The sequence below is a fragment of the Giraffa tippelskirchi genome, chromosome 2 (genome assembly GCF_054371585.1).
Source record: "Giraffa tippelskirchi isolate mGirTip1 chromosome 2, T2T-mGirTip1v1.2.pri, whole genome shotgun sequence".
NCBI classification, from domain to species: Eukaryota; Metazoa; Chordata; class Mammalia; order Artiodactyla; family Giraffidae; genus Giraffa; species Giraffa tippelskirchi.
This window is the reverse complement of record NC_137276.1, coordinates 34,117,929-34,139,210: the sequence shown is the minus strand read 5'-3', so window position 1 is coordinate 34,139,210 and position 21,282 is coordinate 34,117,929. Positions and strand designations below refer to the sequence as shown.

Genomic DNA, 21,282 nt, shown 5'->3' with positions numbered 1-21,282 from the left:
TCAGTTGGTAGTTGGTGAGCTGAGATCCCTCAAACTATTCAGCCAGCTAAAAAGTTAAAAAAAAAAAAAAAAAAAGGTCTGTTAAACAAACAAGGATGGAATGGTCAATTCATGTTGAAGGCAATAGTGATATATTTTAAGCATGCTTAAAGTTTTGCTGATAAGGGAATTTCTATGTAGATATTGATTCAGAGATTCTAAAATCATCTATTATCCACAGCAAAGTTTTATATTTATATTTTAACGATGTTTTATAAATCTTTTCAATTCTTTAGGGTCACCCTGTGATCCCACTTTCATCCTGGCCTGTGCTCCCTGCAATGTGATCTGCTCCATTATTTTCCAAAATCGGTTTGATTATACAGATCAGAATTTTCTTAACTTCCTAGGCAAATTTAATGAAAATCTCCAGCTTGTGAACTCCCCATGGATACAGGTGAGGTCAGGCTCCTTTCTTCCTGAGAAGCCATCTGTGTTCTTTTCTCTCACAAGTTCAGAATTCAGTATGGACCAAGCTGTGAAGAGAATGTTTGAAAACTGAACATTTTGGATATTACAATGTGGCAACTGGGAATCAGATTTTCCCCTCTTTGTTTTGTTTTTCAGTTTGATATAGTTTCTGTTTGTTTGTTTGACTTTTGCAAGCTGTAGCTATTCATTTATTTAGTGACTTTTCTAAACTGTTTTGGCACAATCTCTTTTTTTTTTGTCTAGTGTGGTTGCTGAAATTTCTGTTCCTTTAGCTTATGTTCAGCTAGTGTTTGAATAGAGTTTTTTGTTTTGGGTTTTTTTTTTGTTTTGCTTTTTATTTTTTAAAAATTGAATAAAATATTCTTTAAATTCTATAGTACTTTACAGTTTTCAGAAGTTTCACACACAAGATTTCATACAATCCCATAAAAACCCCCTTTTCCCTCACTACCCTTATATTGCCCCTCCGTCCTCCCCTCTCTCTCTATAGCTTGTTCTCATATCTGTGAGTCTGTGGATAGCAATGTCATTGAGTGTGAGGATCCTAAGAAAAGAAAGGTGAAGACAAAGAGATGGAGATGGAGATAGAGAGGAAGGGAGGAAAGAAGAAAGGGAGAAAGGGAGGAAATAAAGAGAAGGAATGACTCTTCCAGATTTGTCCTTGAGTGCTTAGTTGCTCAGTCATGTCCGACTCTTTGTGATCCCATGGACTGTACCTGCGAGGCTCCTTTGTCCATGGGATTTCCCAGGCAAGGATACTGTGGTAGGTTGCCATTTCCATCTCCAGGGGATCTTCCTGACCCAAGGGCTGAACTTTTGCATTGGCAGGTGGGTTCTCTTATCACTGAGCTGCCTGGGAATCCCTTAGCCAGGTTATTTTCAACTCTGTCTTGATCTTCGCTTGTTAGTTGCACTCAGCCTAAAGATCAGCCAGAGGAGAAAGCTTAGTCTCTTCTTAGGTCTTTTCTTAGCAGGTGTCCTGCCCTGGACATGTGTATAGCTTTCTAAATTCCTCAGTCTACATGGGTGCTTTTGAATGTCCTAATTTCTTAAAGGCACTCCCTCCGCAGCTGTTCTTTCTGGAGTTGAGTGCTCTGTTGTGGGCCTTAACTGTAATCTTTTGCTCCAGGCCAACTGTGGGTTTTTCATTAATCTTGACAGGTCTTTGAGACATCCCTACTATGTTTCCACCGTAAGTTCCAAGTCAGATGAAACAAAAACAAGTGCCTCTATCAGTGCTTCAGGTGGCCCCAGACAGGTTAGAACATAGATACATGGTTCTTTGTTAGCGAGGTCTGCTCTGGTCCCACCAGAATGAGAAACCAGTCTCCCATACCACAAGCTGCCCTTGTTAAGGCCACTGCCAAGGAAGGAGGTGGGACAAGGGAAAAAAAACAATCACCGGCTTTTTCTGCTGTTTTTAAGTTGTCTTTTCCTTGATTCAACATTTATGTGATTGCCGTAAACTTTGGTGCTCTAGAGTTCTGACAAGTTGATTCTGATAGTTTTTGCTTAATTTTCTGACACTTTTAAAAAGAGGGACAGGCCTTTTGAGCTGTCTACTGCATCATTTTTGCTGATGTTATTCTAAGCGAATGTTCGAACATAACAGTCCTGCCTGAGTGTCATAAAGTAAACATCTGGGAAAGGTGGCTGAGCCTTTATTTTACAAAGAAAAGAAAGGCCTGAATATAAAGCTAGAATTCAAGACTCTTGACTCCCTGGCCAGTGGTTTTTCCACTACCCCACCAAAACCCAGTTTCCATAAACTGCTTTGGTGACTGCCCAAAAGCATGCCCACAGCACTCAATGGACATCCAGGCCCTTACTGGAAGGTTTCCATTGCCCACAGACTTGCTCTCCAATCACACTTAGTGATTTCCTCATCACATTACTTAGCAGAAATATCTTACTTTAGGAAGGAAGAGAATATCTCTTTCAGGGAGGTAGAAAGTTTGTGAACAGAGATGCCACTGGGAACACTAACCAGAGCAGGGATGTTTGATGCTTTAGTTTATCCTAGCTGACCAGGTTATTGGGCTTGGAATGATAAAGTGATTGATTTTATGCTATATGAACTATACACAAACACCACAATTTTGCCCTGTGCTGAGCTGATATGTCATACACTCTTCCTAAATAAAATCACATGATCTTAGAAAAGTCACTTGCCTCTTCTAGTGCATAGGTACTTTATGCATAAAATGCTGAGTTGGGTTTCATGCCATTTTTGCACCCCACTTTGTGTTCTACATTAGGTTATGCAAACTTCCTTAATCTCTGTCCTCATCTATAAAATGTGCCTCATAGTAATTCATCTTACTCTATATTTCAAGGTTGTAAAGAAGAATTAATTTAGAAAAAGAGAGAACTGATATAAAAATGCTTTAATACCATAAGATTGTCATATGAATATAGGAAATTATTGTCAACTTTTATCATCTGGTCAGAGTTTTCTTCCTTAAATACCTCTATCAGCATAAAAAATTATTTTATATGTACAATATAAAAAGATCCCCCTGAAGACAGAGACCATTTTTATTCACTTCAGTTTCTAACCAGGGCTTGGCATATGGTGTATATGTATGTCTTCAATATATATTTTTAATTTAATAAATACATTTTTTTAAATCTTTAAGGTCTGCAACAATTTCCCTATTCTCATCGACTATTTCCCAGGGAGTCATAATACAGTACTTAAAAATTTTGCTTATATAAAAAGCTATGTTTTGGAAAAAGTAAAAGAACATCAAGCAACTCTGGACATTAACAATCCTCGGGACTTCATTGATTGTTTCCTGATCAAAATGGAACAGGTAAAATGTTGATGACAGATTGGTTATCTGTTTGCCTGAATATTTTTGTTCATTAACTTGTTCTGTACTTATTACGGATGTTTAATGATTAGAGAAGAAATGCCTGATCAGCACTTTGGGTACTATTTGTGCATGGATCTGGATTGAGCATCATGGGAGATTTAAAATTAAATTGTTAAATAACTAGGATACATGGACCTTGTCTGTTGGGTACTAATAATAGGCTAGCTGAGAAGAAAGAGAACACATATCTCAGGTGAAATGGAAGTGCAGACAGGTAGGAAATAAGAAATACTGAGCTGTGAAAGGAAGGTGGGTGTGACCATTTCACATAGCGTGTGGGAGAGTGAGAAGGAAGGGTTTAGCCTGCTTGGGTTTCCTGTATGTCTTGAAGCTTGACGTGTATCTTCAGATATTTGCAATAAGTCATCGGGGAGGGAATTTCAGATTGGTAGAATGGTGTCATGGGAGGTTTAGAGGTGGTACGGAGACTAGGTGGGTAGAAGAGAGAAGCCTTAACTGAGTGTAACGAAAAATAATTCTGGACAGATAAAGAGTTGGAGGTTGGTGTCCTTCAAGTAAACATGAATGTTGGTGTGAGAAGTTTGATTTTATCAGGTAGATGTATGAACCAGAACAAGAGTAGAATCCCAATAATTACTGGGGAAGATTATCCTGGGAGTTCTGTAGAATGACTGGTACAATGAGAATGGAGCTCAAGGACCAGCTATGCGATTTTTAATTTCTCTGGACTTTGGCTTGATGAAAGTCTGGAACATGGAAATGCAGAGGACTCTGAAATAAAATCAATCTGTCCATCCTGTCATATTATCAGAGATCTATAAAGATTGGTTTTAGTTAGGAGAGAGGATGAGAGCCAAATTATAGGGACTGTCTGGGAAATCTCAGTAAAAAGATCAAATTCCCTATCTGATAAGTTCAACCAAGGAGGGAAAAATTCAGATAGTAAATCTTAATAGTGAATATGATTAGTGGTAGGATCAAGTTGGAAACTGTTGCAAGAGCAATATAGGTGCCATAAAAAAAAATTTGTGTAGGTGCAGAGCCATTCTTGAACTGGGGAAAGGCAGAATCCAGTAAAAAGCTGTAAAAAGCACTGTAGAAACTAATTCTAGAGAAAGAAATTTCTTCATCTGAGGCCATCATTATTTTATTCAACCACTTTGTAGCACTGGGCAGAAATGAGAAATCGGTTACTAGGCAAAGATGCTGATGAAGATGACATTTGAAAAATTGTTTATGGATTTGAACTGGACTGCTCAAATCATGTGTTTCAAACAGAATGAAGGGAAGCACATGGATTGGCTTAAAGAAATGAGAGGAAGGAAGAAGCACATCTGCTCTCTGCTTTCTCTGGTGCTTGGGCAATGATTTTTGTCTTTCTGGGGCCCAGTTGATTTGAGAATCTGATTAGGAGTCAGGAAACTGTCCTAGAAAGATGCACCTATATGAGTTCCTGGTATTTTGCACATAGCTTGAGGGATTCCCATTATGCTATGAAACCTCTCCACTAATCCTGGGTTAAAGAGGCTCTAAGATGTCTGGTATTCCATTTAACAGTGGCTGTTTCATCAGTGCTACGTTAAAAACCCTTATCGTTTCTCTGGACTTCACTAGTGCATTTATTTTTTTATAACATGTTTATTCAGTATAATTTATATATCATATCCTTCACACATTTTAAGTACAATTTAGTATTTTCACAGAGTTGAACAACTACCACCACAATCAATTTCTGAATATTTTTATCACCTTGAAAAGAAATCTTACATGCTTTTGGAGTCAGCCTCATTCCTCCCCAATCTCCCCAGTTCTAGGCTTCACTAACCTACCTTCCACCTTTATAAGTTTGCTATTCTGGACATTTCATATTAATGGAATTATACAATATGTGTCTTTCATGTCTAGCTTCTTTCACTTAATGCTTTCAGGGTTCATTGATGATGTAGCATACATCAGTACTTCATTCCTTTAAATGATTAAATGGCATTTCAGTGTGGATATACCACATTTTATATATCTGTTTGTTGGTTGATGAACATTTTGGTTCCTTCTATTTTGGTTTTTATGAGTTTGTGGACATTTGTGTACAAGTTTTATGTATGTGTGTGTTTGTTAAGTCGCTTCAGTCATGTCCAACTCTTTGTGACCCTATGGGCTGTAGCCTGTCAGCTCCTCTGTCCATGAGATTCTCTAGGCAAGAATACTGGAGTTGGTTGCCATGGCCTCCTCCAGGAGATCTTCCCAAACCAGGAATTGAACCCGGATCTCTCACACCTGCTGTAATGGCAGGTGCACTCTTTACTACTAGCACCACCTGGGAAGCCCCACAAGTTTTGTATACACATGTTTTAATTTCTCTTGGGTATATACCTAGTGATAGAATTGTTGGTGGACTTCTCAGGTCGCACAGTGGCAGAGAATCCGCCTGCCAGTGCGAGAGACGCAGGAGATGGGAGTTCAATCCCTGGGTCAGGAAGATCCCCTGGAATAGGAAATGGCAACCCACTCCTGTATTCTTGCTTGGGGAGTTCCAAGGACAGAGGAGCCTGGTGGGCTAAGGTCCATGGGGTCACAAAGAGTCGAACACAACTGAGCACAGCACAGATCGATGATAACTTCATATTTCACCTTCGGAGGAAGTGCAGCAGATCAAAGTCTTAACGTAAGAACCAAAGCTATAAAACTCTTAGAAGAAAACTTACACATAAAATTGACTGCACCATTTTATATACTCACCAGCAGTGTATGAAGGTTACAGTTTATTCACATATTTGACAGTGCTTCTAATTATTTGTCTTTTTGCTTCTAGCCATCCTAGTAGAATCTGATCCATTTTCACATGGATCATGTTGCATCTGTTGGTCAGTTTGGGAGTAATGCCATCTTAACTATTCTAAGTCTTTCAAGAGATGAATATGGGATGTATTTCCATTTATTTAGGTCTTCTTTAATTTCTTTCAGTGAAGTTTTGTATAGGCTAGCTTACTTTTGATAGACTATGTGTATGTAACCACTGAGTCTTCAAATTCACTTGAACAGATAGAAATAGCAATAACGATTTATAAGAATTCTACTCTCCTTCTTGGCCTCAGAGTAATTTTGAGTTGACAAACTTAGAAACTGTGTGAAGTTGATGTTACCAATGGGGATAACTACTTTTGTCTATCAGGTACAACTGTGATAGGGTTAAGTCTATCTTAATGGTGTTGGATTACATAATATTGGGCATGCCACAGGTCACTTGGGGATTATAAGAGCCTTATTAAATTAATGCTAGTCTAGAGGACTGGATAGGGAGAAATGTTTATTTTTTGGTATGTTCATGAACCCTGTTGTCAGTATTTCAGATTGTTCCATTGTTATTATAAATTTTATGTCACATATATCCCTTCTCTAAACCCACCTTAGTTGTCCTTGTGAAGGGCTTTTACTCTCCCAACTTCCAATTTTTGAGAGCTTTATTCAGTCAGTTCCTTATTCTGAGCGTCTGCACTCATTTCCTAGACCAAGCTGCCTATTGCCTCACATCTTAGAGTACAGTAGTGGCCGGCCCTATTTTGTCTTTGTATGTGAGATAAATAAACTCACTACTTCTTTAAACCACTGTTAACTTTTTTTAAATTTTAAATTAGTTTATTTATCTATTTTTTAACTTTACAATATTGTAAACTTTTTTTTTTATTGGTAGGCAAATACAAACTTAATTGATAAAAATGAGCAAATTAGAGCCATATCTTGAAAAATATTGTAAATTGGAATCAAGAGTTTGCAATTCTCTTTTCCTGTTAAACCATTTTATCTGGACTCTGCTTAAAGACCCATGAAGAAGTTGAAAATCTACCAAAGCTAACATGGCAGCACATCCTAGAATAGATTACAAAGTCACAGAGACTCTTACGTTGGGAAGTCCAGGGCTAGCCATGAAGTATATTGAACTCAAGTGCCTTCCATTTTTCTTCAGCATATTTAAGTATGTAGGTTTCATCTTCATGCTCAGATACTCAAGTTTCAAAATGATGACTACACCACTCTTACCTCTGTATCTGTGTTTTGACTATGAAGAAAGAGAGAAACTGGCATCAGCAAGCTCTTTGGTAAGAAGAAGGTTTCTTGACCAGTGTACCAGCAAAAGAGGCTTGGAATGAAGTTTTTAGGCAAGCTAGGGATGAGGAGTAGGGAATCAAGATTGCATCAGCCCAGTCCACACACTTTGCCAGTTGTTGTTGTAGTACCACCCTTGAGGGTCTAGGTTTGTTTAGCTTTGTAACAGTGTGTGTTATTTTGGATTGAATTTAATTATGTATGCTGGCAACTACCAGATAATTACATCAAATAACTCCTAGGAAACACACAATCAAGAAACAGAGTTTACTTTTGAAAACTTGATAGCAACTGTGTCTGATTTGTTTGGAGCTGGGACAGAGACAACGAGCACCACGCTGAGATACGGGCTCCTCCTGCTGCTGAAACACCCAGAGGTCACAGGTACGATAACATGGTGGGCAGGGTGAGTTTCGGGGAATATATTGGGTCTTCTGTCTTATAATTTCTCTTAGAGAAGCTTTAGTTTTGAAATTTCTATGCCACCAGCTATAAGCTGCCCAAATATTAAAAAAAAAAGGTGAAAGTAAGACAAATTTGTATAGTAGGGAGGATTGCTGAGAAAAGTGAAGACAGTATGAGCAGTAGCAAAGGCAATAAAGCTATGGATTTCATCAATAAAAAATTCTGGTTAAGTGTCTGGACTTCACGGGAAGGGATTTGCAGCAGGCACAACCAGCATAAATTGGCCTACAATGGAAAACTAGTTTTCTTTAGAAGTGGCCATTTTGAATGGTAGATATGTTTTTTCTGAAATCTTTCCCTGTTCTAAATATGCAGCATTATAATGCTAGGGTAGGGAAGATGGGAGCTGTATTGTTGAAGTATAGCAGAAATTCTAGAAATTTGGTGAGAAAGCCTGAGAAAATTTTCACAGTCTGAGAAGTACTTTAAAAGGTTAGATTTAGAAAAAGATATATGCTATTTAGACAGAAGATGTACCTAAAAGAATTTTTTCCCTTTTTAAACATTAAATAAGATAGCATTTCAAATTGCAAATAAATACACACACAATACATATACAATTGCAAACCATACATACATCAGTTATAGAATTTGATTTTTAAAACATCAAATATTATTTTGATATGAAAATAATACTTGATTCCTTTTTTTCTTTCTGTGATGACAGAAACTTCTTGAGTTAATAATACACTGTTTGTGTTTAAAGTGTTTCATCATTTCTATTTTTTATTAATGATCCTCTATGCTAATATATGGGCTTCCCAGGTGGCGCTAGTGATAAAGAACCTACCTGCCAATACAGAAGATGTAAGAGAGGCGGGTTCAATACCTGTGTCCAGAAGAGCCCCTGGAGGAGGCCATAGCAACCCACCGCAGTATTCTTGCCGGGAGAATCCCATGGACAGAGGAACTTGGCGTGCTATAGTTCATAGGGTCGCAAAGGGTTGGACATGACTGAAGGGACTTAGCACGCATGCATGCTAATATATAGGCTTCCCTGGTGGCTTGGATGGTAAAGAATCTGCCTGTGATGCAGGAGACAAAGGTTGGGAAGATCCCCTGGAGGAGAGCATGGCAACCCACTCCAGTATTCTTGCCTGGAGAATTCCATGGACAGAGGAGCCTGGTGGGCTACTAGTCCATAGGGTCAGGAAGAGTCAGACATGACTGAGCGACTAACACTTTTTTCACTTTTTATGCTAATATATAGGTGTGCACAGATTTATCTCAAAGCCTAGCTTGTATGAGGGTCCTTTGTACCTGTATTATGATAACTCTCTAAGTCTAGGTGTACCTCTGGACATATAATTGATGTTTATAACGATGTTGGGACACCTTTACAGAGTTTTATGTCACCCTGATTTGGTATGAAAATGTGGCATGTATTTTCCTCTTTTTCCAGTAGTCTTACTTGTGTCTTATCAGCTAAAGTCCAGGAAGAGATTGACCGTGTAATTGGCAGACACCGGAGCCCCTCTATGCAGGACAGAAGCCACATGCCCTACATGGATGCTGTGGTGCACGAGATCCAGAGATACATTGACCTCATCCCCACCAGCCTGCCCCATGCAGTGACCCGTGACACTAAATTCAGAAACTACCTCATCCCCAAGGTAAAATTGTTTCTCTTACAATGACCTCAACACTCTTGAAGTTCCCATATTCACAGTATGATTTCAATCCTCAAGATCAGAGAATTGGAAAAATCACACATGTGTCAGCTTGATGGGTTTTGTGTTGTTTCCAATTTGTGGCTATAAATCTTTATGACAGATCTCGATATCTGGCTAAGTCTCCCAAATTTGTTCTGCTTCTTTTATATTGTTTTGGCTACTCTTAGCTGTTTACATTTCCAGATAAATTTTAGTATTCATTTGTCAATTACCCAAAACATTCAGCTGTGATTTTTTTCATGGTAGTATCAAATCAATATGTAAATTGACATCTTGACATGTTGATGCTTTCAATTCACAGATACAGTTAATTTGGACTTTAATTTTTTTGATACTGTTTTGTTTTTAGTACAGTGACTTGCACATCTATTATGTTTTTCTCAGATAACTAATATTTTTGATCTTATTATACATTTTATAATTTTAAAATTGCTTTTTCCATTTTTTTGGTATATTGAAATATAATTGATTTTATTATCTTGATGCCCTTATATCTAGCAACTTTTCCAAATTCATATATCATTGTTAATAATTTTTCTGTAGATTTATTTGTAATATCTATATGCACAATTCTGCTACCTGGTTTAATATTTGTTTTATTCTTCATTTTCCAATTCTCATGACTTTGATTTACTTTATTGCATTATCACACTGGCAGGATTTCAAGGATAATATTGAACAAGGTGGTGATAGTAGCTGTTGTTTTATTTATGATATCCTGGAAGAGGTGAGGGTTATATATCTCATCATTGAGAATGATATTTTATGTACATTTTTGTAAATATTAAAAAAAAACAGATTAGGGAAATACTTCCTAATCTTATTTTTGTATGATTTGGGGGATAAACTTTATTTTTTATAGCAGTTTTAGGTTCACAGCAATTTTAAGCTGAAGATACAGTGATTTTCCATATACTTCCTGCCTCCACACATGCATTGCCTCACCCATTATCAATATCCTCTACCACACTGATATAGTTTTTTACAATTGATGAGCCTATACTGATCATCATTAGCATCCAAAGTTCATCATTTACATTAGGGTTCACTCTTGGTGTTGTACATTCTGTGAGTTTGAGCAAGAGTCTAATGTATATATCCATCATTGTCGTATTACATAGAGTAGTCTCACGGCTCTAAAAATCCTCTGTGCTCTGTCTATTCATCCCTCTCTCCCCCAAACCTCTGGCAACCATTTTATGTCCACTGATTAGGAACTCCCTATTTTCCTCTCTCCCTTGCTGTTCACAATCTGTCTAATTTTTTTCCACAAATGTGTGTATAATTTGATCAAATGGATTCTCTGCATTTGTTTATATGGTATATATTTTGTTCCCTCTATCTCTGTCTCTCTCATATATAAAAAGCTGAATTTGGTTTGCTACATTTTATTGAGGACATTTGTATTTATATTTATAAGAGCCTGTCTACAATTATCCTTTCTCAAAAAATGTCAGACTTCTGATATCAAGGTAATGCTGGCCTCATAAAATAGCTGGGAAATTTTCCATACTGTGGGTATATTTTTATTATGTATATATATTTCTTTTGGGTGTTCAGTTAGTTCTGCCTTTTCTGTGACTAATAAGTTTGGCTTAATCTCAGGTATTATATAAGGAAAAAACACAGTCTTAGGTGATGTTTACCTTCTCCCAGAAAGTGTTCATCTTTCCTCCGCAAGACAGAATTACATAACACCTCCTAGTTCAGAATTGCATGTGTACACAGTCAAAAATTGACTGCAGATGCCAGTTTGCCTTTCCAAGTTTCTTCCATCTGGAATCTGGACACCAATTTTTGTCAGCAGTTTTCCAGTGCTTTCTAACACATGGTTTCTGTTTTTATTCAGACTTTCTAGTTGGCATCCTACAAGCTATTCTATTTTGAAGACTGCATATGTTGCTGTTATATATAAAAATAAGATAACTAAAAATTCTACTTTGAGGAGAAAAGGGTTGTGACTTTCTTAAGGTTGAAATTATTACTGCTATCTTCTGGGAAAGATGGAATTCTGAATATCTGTGTGCCCCTTATGACAACTACTAGTCACATGTGGCCAGTGGATGCCTGAAATGTGATTAATGTAACTGAGGAACTGAACTTTAAATTTAATTTACTTTTGACTGCCTTTAAGTATAAGTAGCCACAGATCACTCAAGTCTACCATGTTAGAGCTGCTCTAAGTGTTTTTTTTCCCTCTCACATGGGTTTAGAAATCCCTTATCATTAATTCTGCAACACTAAAAGCCTGAAAAATTAAAAACAAATATAAATTTAGTGTGATTTCATTTGGTGGTCAAAGTGTTACTGGAACTGAAGTGAATCTATTTTTATTCCTATTTATGCCACTTTGTGTGAATATTCATGTCCTACTGAAGATATTTGTATACTGTTGATAATACTAATCGTGTTTACCTCAAAATGTTGCAAGAATTAAGCCAGGTAACATATATTTTAAAATATGAGCTAAAACTATGAGACATTTTCATCTATCAGAGTGATGAAGTCAAAGGTGGAAAAAACCTTTTACTAGTGAGGATATATGTAAACCAGTACTTTCAGGTGCCACTGCTAAGACTGTAAATAAGTATATCTTTTTCTTTTTTTGAGGGACATTGTGGCCATAACTATTAAAAAATAAAATATATCTATAATGCAAGAGTTATAATTCTTGGTATCTACTACAAATGCTTGTGAAGGAATATCAAAATGTATCCTTGCATCATTACTTGTAATAAAAAAAGTATTTTTAGCTACTAAATGTTCATTGTAAGTGTAATGGCACATTTATATTGTGTAGCATGAATAAGGCAGATGTATACGTGTTGATGGGCTTCCCAGGTGTAGCTAGAGCTAAAGAACCCACCTGACAGTACAGGAGTCATCAGAGACACAGGTTCGATCCCTGGGTTGGGAAGATCTCTTGGAGGAGAGCATGGCAATCCACTCCAGTATTCTTGCCTAGAGAATCACATGGGCAGAGAAGCCTGGTGGGGTACTGTCCATAGGGTCACAGAGAGTCTGACATGACTGAAGCGACTTAGCAGCAGTAGCAGCATATGTGTTGACATGGGACAATATCTAAATTATTGCATTATAGAAAAAAATCAAAATCTAGTGGATGTTTGTCATTGGGTAAAAAGAGAAGAAAGTGATAAGTAGCATAAATGTATATAGGATTATCTGCTGATATGAATAATATCTGTGGAAGCACATATAACTAGTTGGTGGGAATGGTGATTTTTGAAAAGTCTAAATGAGTTTGTGCAGCTAGATAGGAAGAAGACTTACTTTTTACCGTGTGTGCTTTTTGTGACTTAATATCTTCCTCTATTTTTCACTTGAGGTATAAGTTATGTAAAAGAAAAACACCCTTTTAAGTATAGAGTTTTGACCAATATGTGAAGTTATGTCACTACCACCACAAGTAAGATATAAACACAATTTCATCATCTCGAAAATTTCCCTTATTCTCCTTTTGCAACCAATCCGTTTCCCCTAGTTTTAGCTCCTGATAACTACTAATCCGTTTTTAGTCCTACAGTTTTGACTTTTCAAGAGTGCAATACAATGGAATGTGACGTAAGTGAAATAACACATTTCAGATCTGCAAATATTTTTAAACAAAGAAACAAAAACATTTAAAGCATCGTTACAAACTTTGGTGGAATTGATTGGCGTGCTAATACGCTCAAAGCGGTCCCCCTTTTCCGTAGAAGGGCTTGTAGGCTTGCGTCAAAAGAGGTCTGACCCCACGAGGAAGGTGGGGCGGAGGCAGAGGTTAAAGGTTAAAGGTCGGGACCTTGGCGCCGCACCGTGGAGCCGCACGGCGTTCCACTAGTTGGTGCCTGTAGTCCCCGCGCGGAGAGGGACAGACGAAGGGTGGAAGCCGCCTTGCGGCTGACAAGGTGCGCTCTCCAACGCGCTTCGTTCCCGCACAAGGAGCGCCTGGGGGTTGTTGGCGGCGCGGCGCCGTGGGACGTGGCGCCGTGCGACGTGGTCCAACCTGTGGCAAGAGCCTCCTCTCCGAGGGCGCAGGGCACGTGGGACGGCGCCGCCTGGGCCAGGTGGAGAACTCGATTTTCTCGTCCCCCAGCCTGGTGCGACAGGCTGGCAGCGCTCACAGAACCCTAGCCGGTGGCACAGTTGCGCATCCCGCAGGGCTCAGGGCCTGGGCACAGAAAGGCTGCACTTGGGATGAGGAGGGATGAGGTCGGAGACTAAGCAAAGGCTCGTTCCCACACTGTTTTGTTGTTGTTGTTTATGGCTTGAGTTGTTCGTGGCTGAGTGGCCGGGTCGCGGGCAAGCACCGGCCACTGGCACTAAAGGGAAGGAACCTTGGTGCACGGGCTGCGTGCCCCCTGACTTCCGCGCCCTAACACTTGCTGATGCACCCTCTAAATTTTAGACACTGTAATAGTTGTGTAGTGATACCACATTTTGTTTTACTTCTGTTTTTTCGGCGAATAGTGATATTTGTTTTTTTTTCATATATTGATTGGCCATTCATATGTGTTCATTGATAGTGTTTGCTCAAGTTATAGTTCTATTTTTTATTGGGTTGTTTGCCTTCAATTCAGTTCAGTTCAGTTCAGTTCAGCAGTGTCTGACTCTTTGCGACCCCATGGACTGCAGCACACCAGGCTTTGCCGTTCATCGCAAACTCCCGGAGCTTATTCAAACTCCTGTCCATTGAGTCAATGATACCATCCAACTATCTCATCCTCTGTCATCCCCTTCTCCTCCCACCTTCAGTCTTTCCCAGCATCAGGGTCTTTTCCAATGTCAGCTCTTCACATCAGGTGGCCAAAGTATTGGAGTTTCAGCTTCAGCATTAGTCCTTCCAATGAATATTCAGGACTGATTTCCTTTAGGATGGGCTGGTTGGATCTCCTTGCAGTCTTGTATGACTTATTACTTAACTGTTGCAGTTCTTTATATATTTTGCATGCAATCCCTTTATCATGTCTAAGTGTTGCAAATATTTACTCCTAGTATGTGTCTTTTTCTTTCTTTTTTTTGGTTTCTCACAATGTTTTTGAAAGAGCAGAGTTTTTTTTTAGAAAAAAGCGGAAGTTTAAAATTTTGATAGTGTCCAATTTATCAGTTATTTCCCTTATGACTAGTGTTTTTGCATCATACTTATTTTCCAGCATGGTATCAAATATTTATGCTCATCTTTTCTTTTTCAAGTTTTATACTTTTAGCTTTTATATTTAAGTCTATGATCCATTTAAAGTTTATTTTTACTTATGGTGTGAAATAATGATCACACTTCTTTCTTTAGGGATATCTACTTGTCCCAACACCATTTGATGAAAATACACCTGCTTTTAAAATCTTAATGTAATATTTTATTGCATTATTTGTTTTGACATTATACAAGCCAATAATTTTAAAAATAAAATTATAAACCTTAAATATGATAAACTTAAGGGGTAGAATTCTCCCAACTTTGCATTTAAAGAATTTAAGAATACACAGAAGAATTGTACAAAAAAGATCTTCATGACCCAGATAATCACAATGATGTGATCACTCACCTAGAGCCAGACATCCTGGAATGTGAAGTCAAGTGGGCCTTAGAAAGCATCACTACGAACAAAGCTAGTGGAGGTGATGGAATTCCAGTTGAGCTATTTCAAATCCTCAAAGATGAGGCTGTAAAAGTGCTGCACTCAATATGCCAGCAAATCTGGAAAACTCAGCAGTGGCCACAGGACTGGAAAAGGTCAGTTTTCATCCCAATCCCAAAGAAAGGCAATGCCAGAGAATGCTCGAACTACCGCACAATTGCACTCATCTCACACGCTAGTAAAGTAATGCTCAAAATTCTCCAAGCCAGGCTTCAATGGTACGTGAACTGTGAACTTCCAGATGTTCAAGCTGGTTTTAGAAAAGGCAGAGGAACCAGAGATCAAATTGCCAACATCTGCTGGATCATGGAAAAAGCAAGAGAGTTCCAGAAAAACATCTATCTCTGCTTTATTGACTCTGCCAAAGCCTTTGACTGTGTGGATCACAATAAACCGTGGAAAATTCTTAAAGAGATGGGAATACCAGACCATCTGACCTGTCTCTTGAGAAACCTATATGCAGGTCAGGAAGCAACAGTTAGAACTGGACATGGAACAGCAGACTGGTTCCAAATAGAAAAAGGAGTATGTCAAGGCTGTATATTGTCACCCTGCTTATTTAACTTATATGCAGAGTACATCATGAGAAACGCTGGGCTGGAAGAAGCACAAGCTGGAATCAAGATTGCTGGGAGAAATATCAATAACCTCAGATATGCAGATGACACCACCCTTATGGCAGAAAGCGAAGAAGAACTAAAAAGCCTCTTGATGAAGGTGAAAGAGGAGAGTGCAAAAGTTGTTTTAAAGCTCAACATTCAGAAAACTAAGATCATGACATCTGGTCCCATCACTTCGTGGGAAATAGATGGGGGAACAGTGGAAACAGTGTCAGACTTTATTTTTTTGGGCTCCAAAATCACTGCTGATGGTGACTGCAGCCATGAAATTAAAAGATGCTTACTCCTTGAAAGGAAAGTTATGACCAACCTAGATAGCATATTTAAAAGCAGAGACATTACTTTGCCAACAAAGGTCCGTCTAGTCAAGGCTATGGTTTTTCCAGTGGTCATGTATGGATGTGAGAGGTGGATGGTGAAGAAAGTTGAGTGCTGAAGAATTGATGCTTTTGAACTGTGGTGTTGGAGGAGACTCTTGAGAGTCCCTTGGACTGCAAGAAGATCCAACCAGTCCATCCTAAGGGCGATCAGTCCTGGTTGTTCATTGGAAGGACTGATGTTGAAGCTGAAACTCCAATACTTTGGCCACCTGATGCGAAGAGCTGACTCATTGGAAAAGACCCTAATGCTGAGAAGGATTGAGGGCAGGAGGAGAAGGGGATGACAGAGGACGACATGGCTGGATGGCATCACCGACTCGATGGAGTTGGGTTTGGGTAGACTCCGGGAGTTGGTGATGGACAGGGAGGCCTGGCGTGCTGTGATTCATGGGGTCGCAAAGAGTCGGACATGACTGAGCGACTGAACTGAACTGAAAATTTAAATAGTATTTAAACACACAGTGGGTATATATATATGTATATAATATATGAAATATATATGAAATTGTGTATATATTTGCATTTTAACTACATATCTATCATCTGTCTATCATACTTAAACCTAAATAATACTTCAGTATGTATATCTTCTAAACAAGTGAACAAGGACTTTATCTACATAACAGTAAAAACATTCACACTAAAGGAATTATCATCTATACAATAGTTTTATCTAGTGTATATACTATAATTACATTTTCTCAGTTATCCTAATATATCTTGCGTAGCTTTTCTTGAGGGGGCATCTAGTGTCCAGTCAAGGAACAAGTATTTAATTTGTCTGTCCCTTTACTCTCCTGTTATCAAGAACAGTTCCTGTTCCTATTTTTATTTCAATACATTGACAACTTTGAAGAGTCCGAGACAATTGTCATGTGAAACATTTGGCAGTCTGGCTTTGGTAATTGTTTTCTTGAAATTAGATAGCAATTCTGTGTATTTGACAAGAAAATTACATAGGAGATGTGTATGTCTCACTGCATCAGATTTTGGCTGAAGACATGTATTGTCAGTTTATGCCATTGGTAATGCTAAGATGATCACTTATTAAGGCGGAATCTCACATATCTCTCTATTGATGAGGGTCTGTTTTCATAGGTAATTAATTAAAAATCCATGGCATGTACTTTAAGACTTAGTGTATACTGTTTCCCAAAACATTCATCCAACAGTTTCAGTATTAATTGATAATCTTTATCTCCTTGGTTGAAAAATGAGAATTTTTCTAATTTTATCATCTCTGTGTTTTTTTAATCTGGAATTCATCCATAAGGTGTTTCTCCACATTTTAAAATTAAGAGAAACAAATTTCATTCCAAAGATAAATGCTCAGTAGTTGTTAGTGTACTTGTCTAAGAAGTTGTCTTTTCCTCTTGGGAAGATTTTCTTTTTTATTGTGGTAAAATAAGTTATAATGTAAAAATTACCATTTTAACTATTTTAAAGTGAGCAACTCAGTGAAATTTAGTACATTCACAATGTTGTGCAACCATAGCTACTATCTAGTTCAGAGCATTTTCATCACTTCTAAAAGAAACCCAACCCATCCATTAAGCAGTCATTGCCCATTCCTCCCTCCCTCCAGCTCCTGACAACCACTAACCTGTTTCTGTCTGTATGGATTTGCCAGATGTCATTTTTAATCGTGTCAGACCTCTATTTTTGAAAAGCCCTATAAACAGGTTCCAAATACATCTGACTTTTCAAGAGCCATCAGAGGCTTCAATTTTAAAACATAATCCACATATGAGATGTATGAAAAGGAAATAATGAAATTGAGCAAAACAAATAGCAGTGTCTAAACACTGTGATAAGTAAAGGGGATTCAGAAACCAACTAACCAAGTACTCTGTACTTCAGATGCTATTGGAGGCCACTTTAGTAACATCACTACCATTGATCTTAAACCCATTCTTGTTTATTGCTTGGTCTGTCTCTCTGGAATTGCCACTGCCCTTCTTTGGCCCTGGGGCTCCTCATCTATAGATCAAAGACTGGATTAAATGATTTGCAACATTTCTTTTGCTCCATGATTTCTTATAACTCAGTTGATCTTCATCTTTCATTCCAGGGCACGACTATAGTAACATCACTGACTTCTGTGCTACATGATGACAAAGAGTTCCCCAACCCAGAGGTATTTGACCCTGCCCATTTCCTGGATGAGAGCAGCAACTTTAAGAAGAGTGACTACTTCATGGCTTTCTCAGCAGGTAATAAAATTAATTTCCTTAAGTACTTAGGGAACAAGATACCTTTCTAGAGTTGGTTGGAACTTAATGATGCCCTCTCTGGGGCTGGTAGAAATGCTTTTTGTCCACGACCACAAACACCACTCTCAATGCCCATGTGTTTCCTCCCCTCACTACACATCCCTAGTATTGGAACTTCAGGGAGGGGACCCAGTTCTTCCAAAGTAAGAAAGCTAGAAAACAGGTTAATTGAATTATGCTTCTAGCATAATTCAACAATAATCTTAGATAGCACTGAGCTACTTGGAGCTCCTCTTAGTAGGTGAAACTTTTAGACTTTCCTTGCCTGCCATGACAAAGGTACTTAAGTCCATAAGTTTGAGTATTTGCCATGTGATATCCCTCACTCCCTAGGCTGAGCTCTGGGGTTAAAAGTACAGAGTGGGCACCAAAGTGGGCTCATGATCTAGTTAGGGAAGCAGATTACTAACGAGAACACTGAATAGTGTTGTGAGAGAGGAAAGCACAGGCTGCTCATGAGACCAGAAGGAGAAACACTGTTTTCTGGTCACTCATACCCCACAGTGAGGCATAAAATGGAATAAGGAACATTCTAACAGAAGAAAGGGACTTTGAACTGCCTCACAGGAGCAAAGTGAGAAGAGAAGGCAGGGCACTTTTACAGGAGCAGGACATTCTTTTAGACTGAGAAAGTCAGAACCTACTAGCTAACTGAAGTGTCAGTGAGTCCTTGGGAATGTGGCAGGATACTCTGCAGTGATCCCAGAGCACTGTGATCATCCTCCACTCCTGATCATAGATCTTGGATACTGGGTCTCCAAAACTACAGTGTGTGCTGAGTCTCTGGCCACAGATTCACCTCTATGTATTTGATGGCTTTTGATGCCTGCTTTGTGTCTTCTTCTGTATATACCAAGATGTTAAGGACTGAGCCTTCATTTCAAAAGCACACATTTTAGCATAGCAGAAGAACCAGAATTATGATTCAAGGTGATTCATGCTTCAACTGAAACAATGAATGTGATATTGAGGAAACCCAGAGAGGGCAAGATTCTACTTGTCTGTGAATATCACAAAGACCATAAAGAGGAAATGACATGGGGGCGTAGGTCCTGGAGAAAGTGTCAGAGAAATACATCTTAACTGAGTGAAACATCATCAGGCAAAATTAGAGGTTTAATGGTGTTTTGGAGATTGATGAAGAGTGGATTTGGCTAGCGCTGAGAGTAGAGGGTGTGAAGAATGAAAAGAATGATATGGAACATCATATTGGGAACAAAATACGAAGGGCCAGCTCAACTCATTTGGACCTCATAACAGAGGGGAGACACATTTAATATTTTCAAGTGAGAGAGTGACACATTTAGACATGTCCTTTTGAAAGCACATGGAGGAAAAATATCTTTGGCTGAATTTTGTGCTAGAAGTAGAAAGGAAGCACATATATACAAGTCTCCTCATCTTAGGGCTTCTCCTTTCAGCCCACCTAGACAAACAGAGTAGGGGTGTTTATGCAAAGATTGATGGAAACTGGAAGTGGAAAAGAGCGGTTAAAATGTGGGAATACATGATGAAGTGCTTGACACAGAGCTGACACTCAATCAGTATTTACTGATTGAAAAGTTCGTATGAAGATATTAGGTGAATAGCGAGTGTGTCTCTCCTTCTGTCTCTCTGTCTCTAACCATCTTTCCAGGCCTCCATCTGTTCAATCATTCATACATTTTGTGACCATTCAAAGTGTAATGTTCAAGGAACAAATCCCCTCTGTGTGTGTTATTTTCAGGAAAACGAAATTGTTTGGGAGAAGGCCTGGCCCGCATGGAGCTGTTTTTATTTTTGACCACCATTTTACAGAAATTTACCCTGGAATCTGTGGTTGACCCAAAGGACCTCGACACCGCCCCAGTTTCTAGTGGGTTTGGCAATGTGCCGCCCCCGTACCAGCTCTGCTTCATTCCTGTGTGACGAAGGGCAGTCCATCGGCTGCTGCCGTGCTGTTGTCTGTAATTAACTCTCTTCTGGGGCATCATTCACCTCCTTCTTACTAACAGGGATACCCTTTTCTGACTGCCCATCTCATACCACCACAATATTCTCCAGTGAATATCCAACTTCCATGTAAATATCCAGTGAATATCCAACTCCTATGAAGGGAAAGTCTCCTGAGTTTTACTGCACAAATATATTTGCTGTCTTCATATTCTTTTTTTTTTAAATTAGTTTATTTATGTATTTTTTAACTTTACAATATTGTATTTGTTTTGCCATACATTGACATGAATCCACCATGGGTGTACATGTTTTCCCCTTCCAGAACCCCCCTTCCACCTCCCTCCCCATCCCCTCCCTCCGGGTCATCCTGGTGCACCAGCCCCGAGCACCCTGTATCATGTGTCGAACCTGGACTGGCGATTGGTTTCACATATGATAATTTACATGCTTCAGTGCTATTCTCCCATATCATCCTGCCCTCACCCTCTCCCGCAGAGTCCATAATACTGTCCTATATATCTGTGTCTCTTTTGTTGTCTCACATACAGGGTTATCTTTACTGATTTACTAAATTCCACATATATGTATTAGTATACTGTATTGGTGTTTTCCTTTCTGGCTTACTTCACTCTGTATAATAGGCTCCAGTTTCATCCACCCCATTAGAACTGATTTGAATGTATTCTTTTTAATGGCTGAGCAATATTCCATTGTGTATATGTACCACAGCTTCCTTATCCATTCGTCTGCTGATGGGCATCTAGGCTGCTTCCATGTCCTGGCTATTACAAACAGTGCTGCGATGAACATTGGAGTACACGTGTCTCTTTCAATTCTGGTTTCCTCAGTGTGTGTGCCCAGCAGTGGGATTGCTGGGTCATTGTCTTC

The 21,282-nt window shown here is 38.8% G+C and overlaps 1 protein-coding gene across 4 annotated transcripts in view; it reads left to right on the top strand.

The window, feature by feature from the left end:
* Positions 1-20,979, top strand: part of LOC145531414 (cytochrome P450 2C18-like) — a 33,471-nt gene extending 12,492 nt beyond the window's left edge. For 3 of the 4 annotated variants that reach the window (XM_081553826.1, XM_081553855.1, XM_081553848.1), the window contains 6 exons: positions 276-436; positions 3,111-3,287; positions 7,655-7,796; positions 9,303-9,490; positions 18,258-18,399; positions 20,186-20,979. In XM_081553826.1, the coding sequence (XP_081409952.1) occupies positions 276-436; positions 3,111-3,287; positions 7,655-7,796; positions 9,303-9,490; positions 18,258-18,399; positions 20,186-20,367 (992 nt within the window). In that variant the 3' untranslated portion in view covers positions 20,368-20,979. The remainder of the gene's footprint in view (positions 1-275; positions 437-3,110; positions 3,288-7,654; positions 7,797-9,302; positions 9,491-18,257; positions 18,400-20,185) is intronic. The other variant, XM_081553837.1, reaches the window with a different exon arrangement.
* Positions 20,980-21,282: the final 303 nt, after the last annotated feature.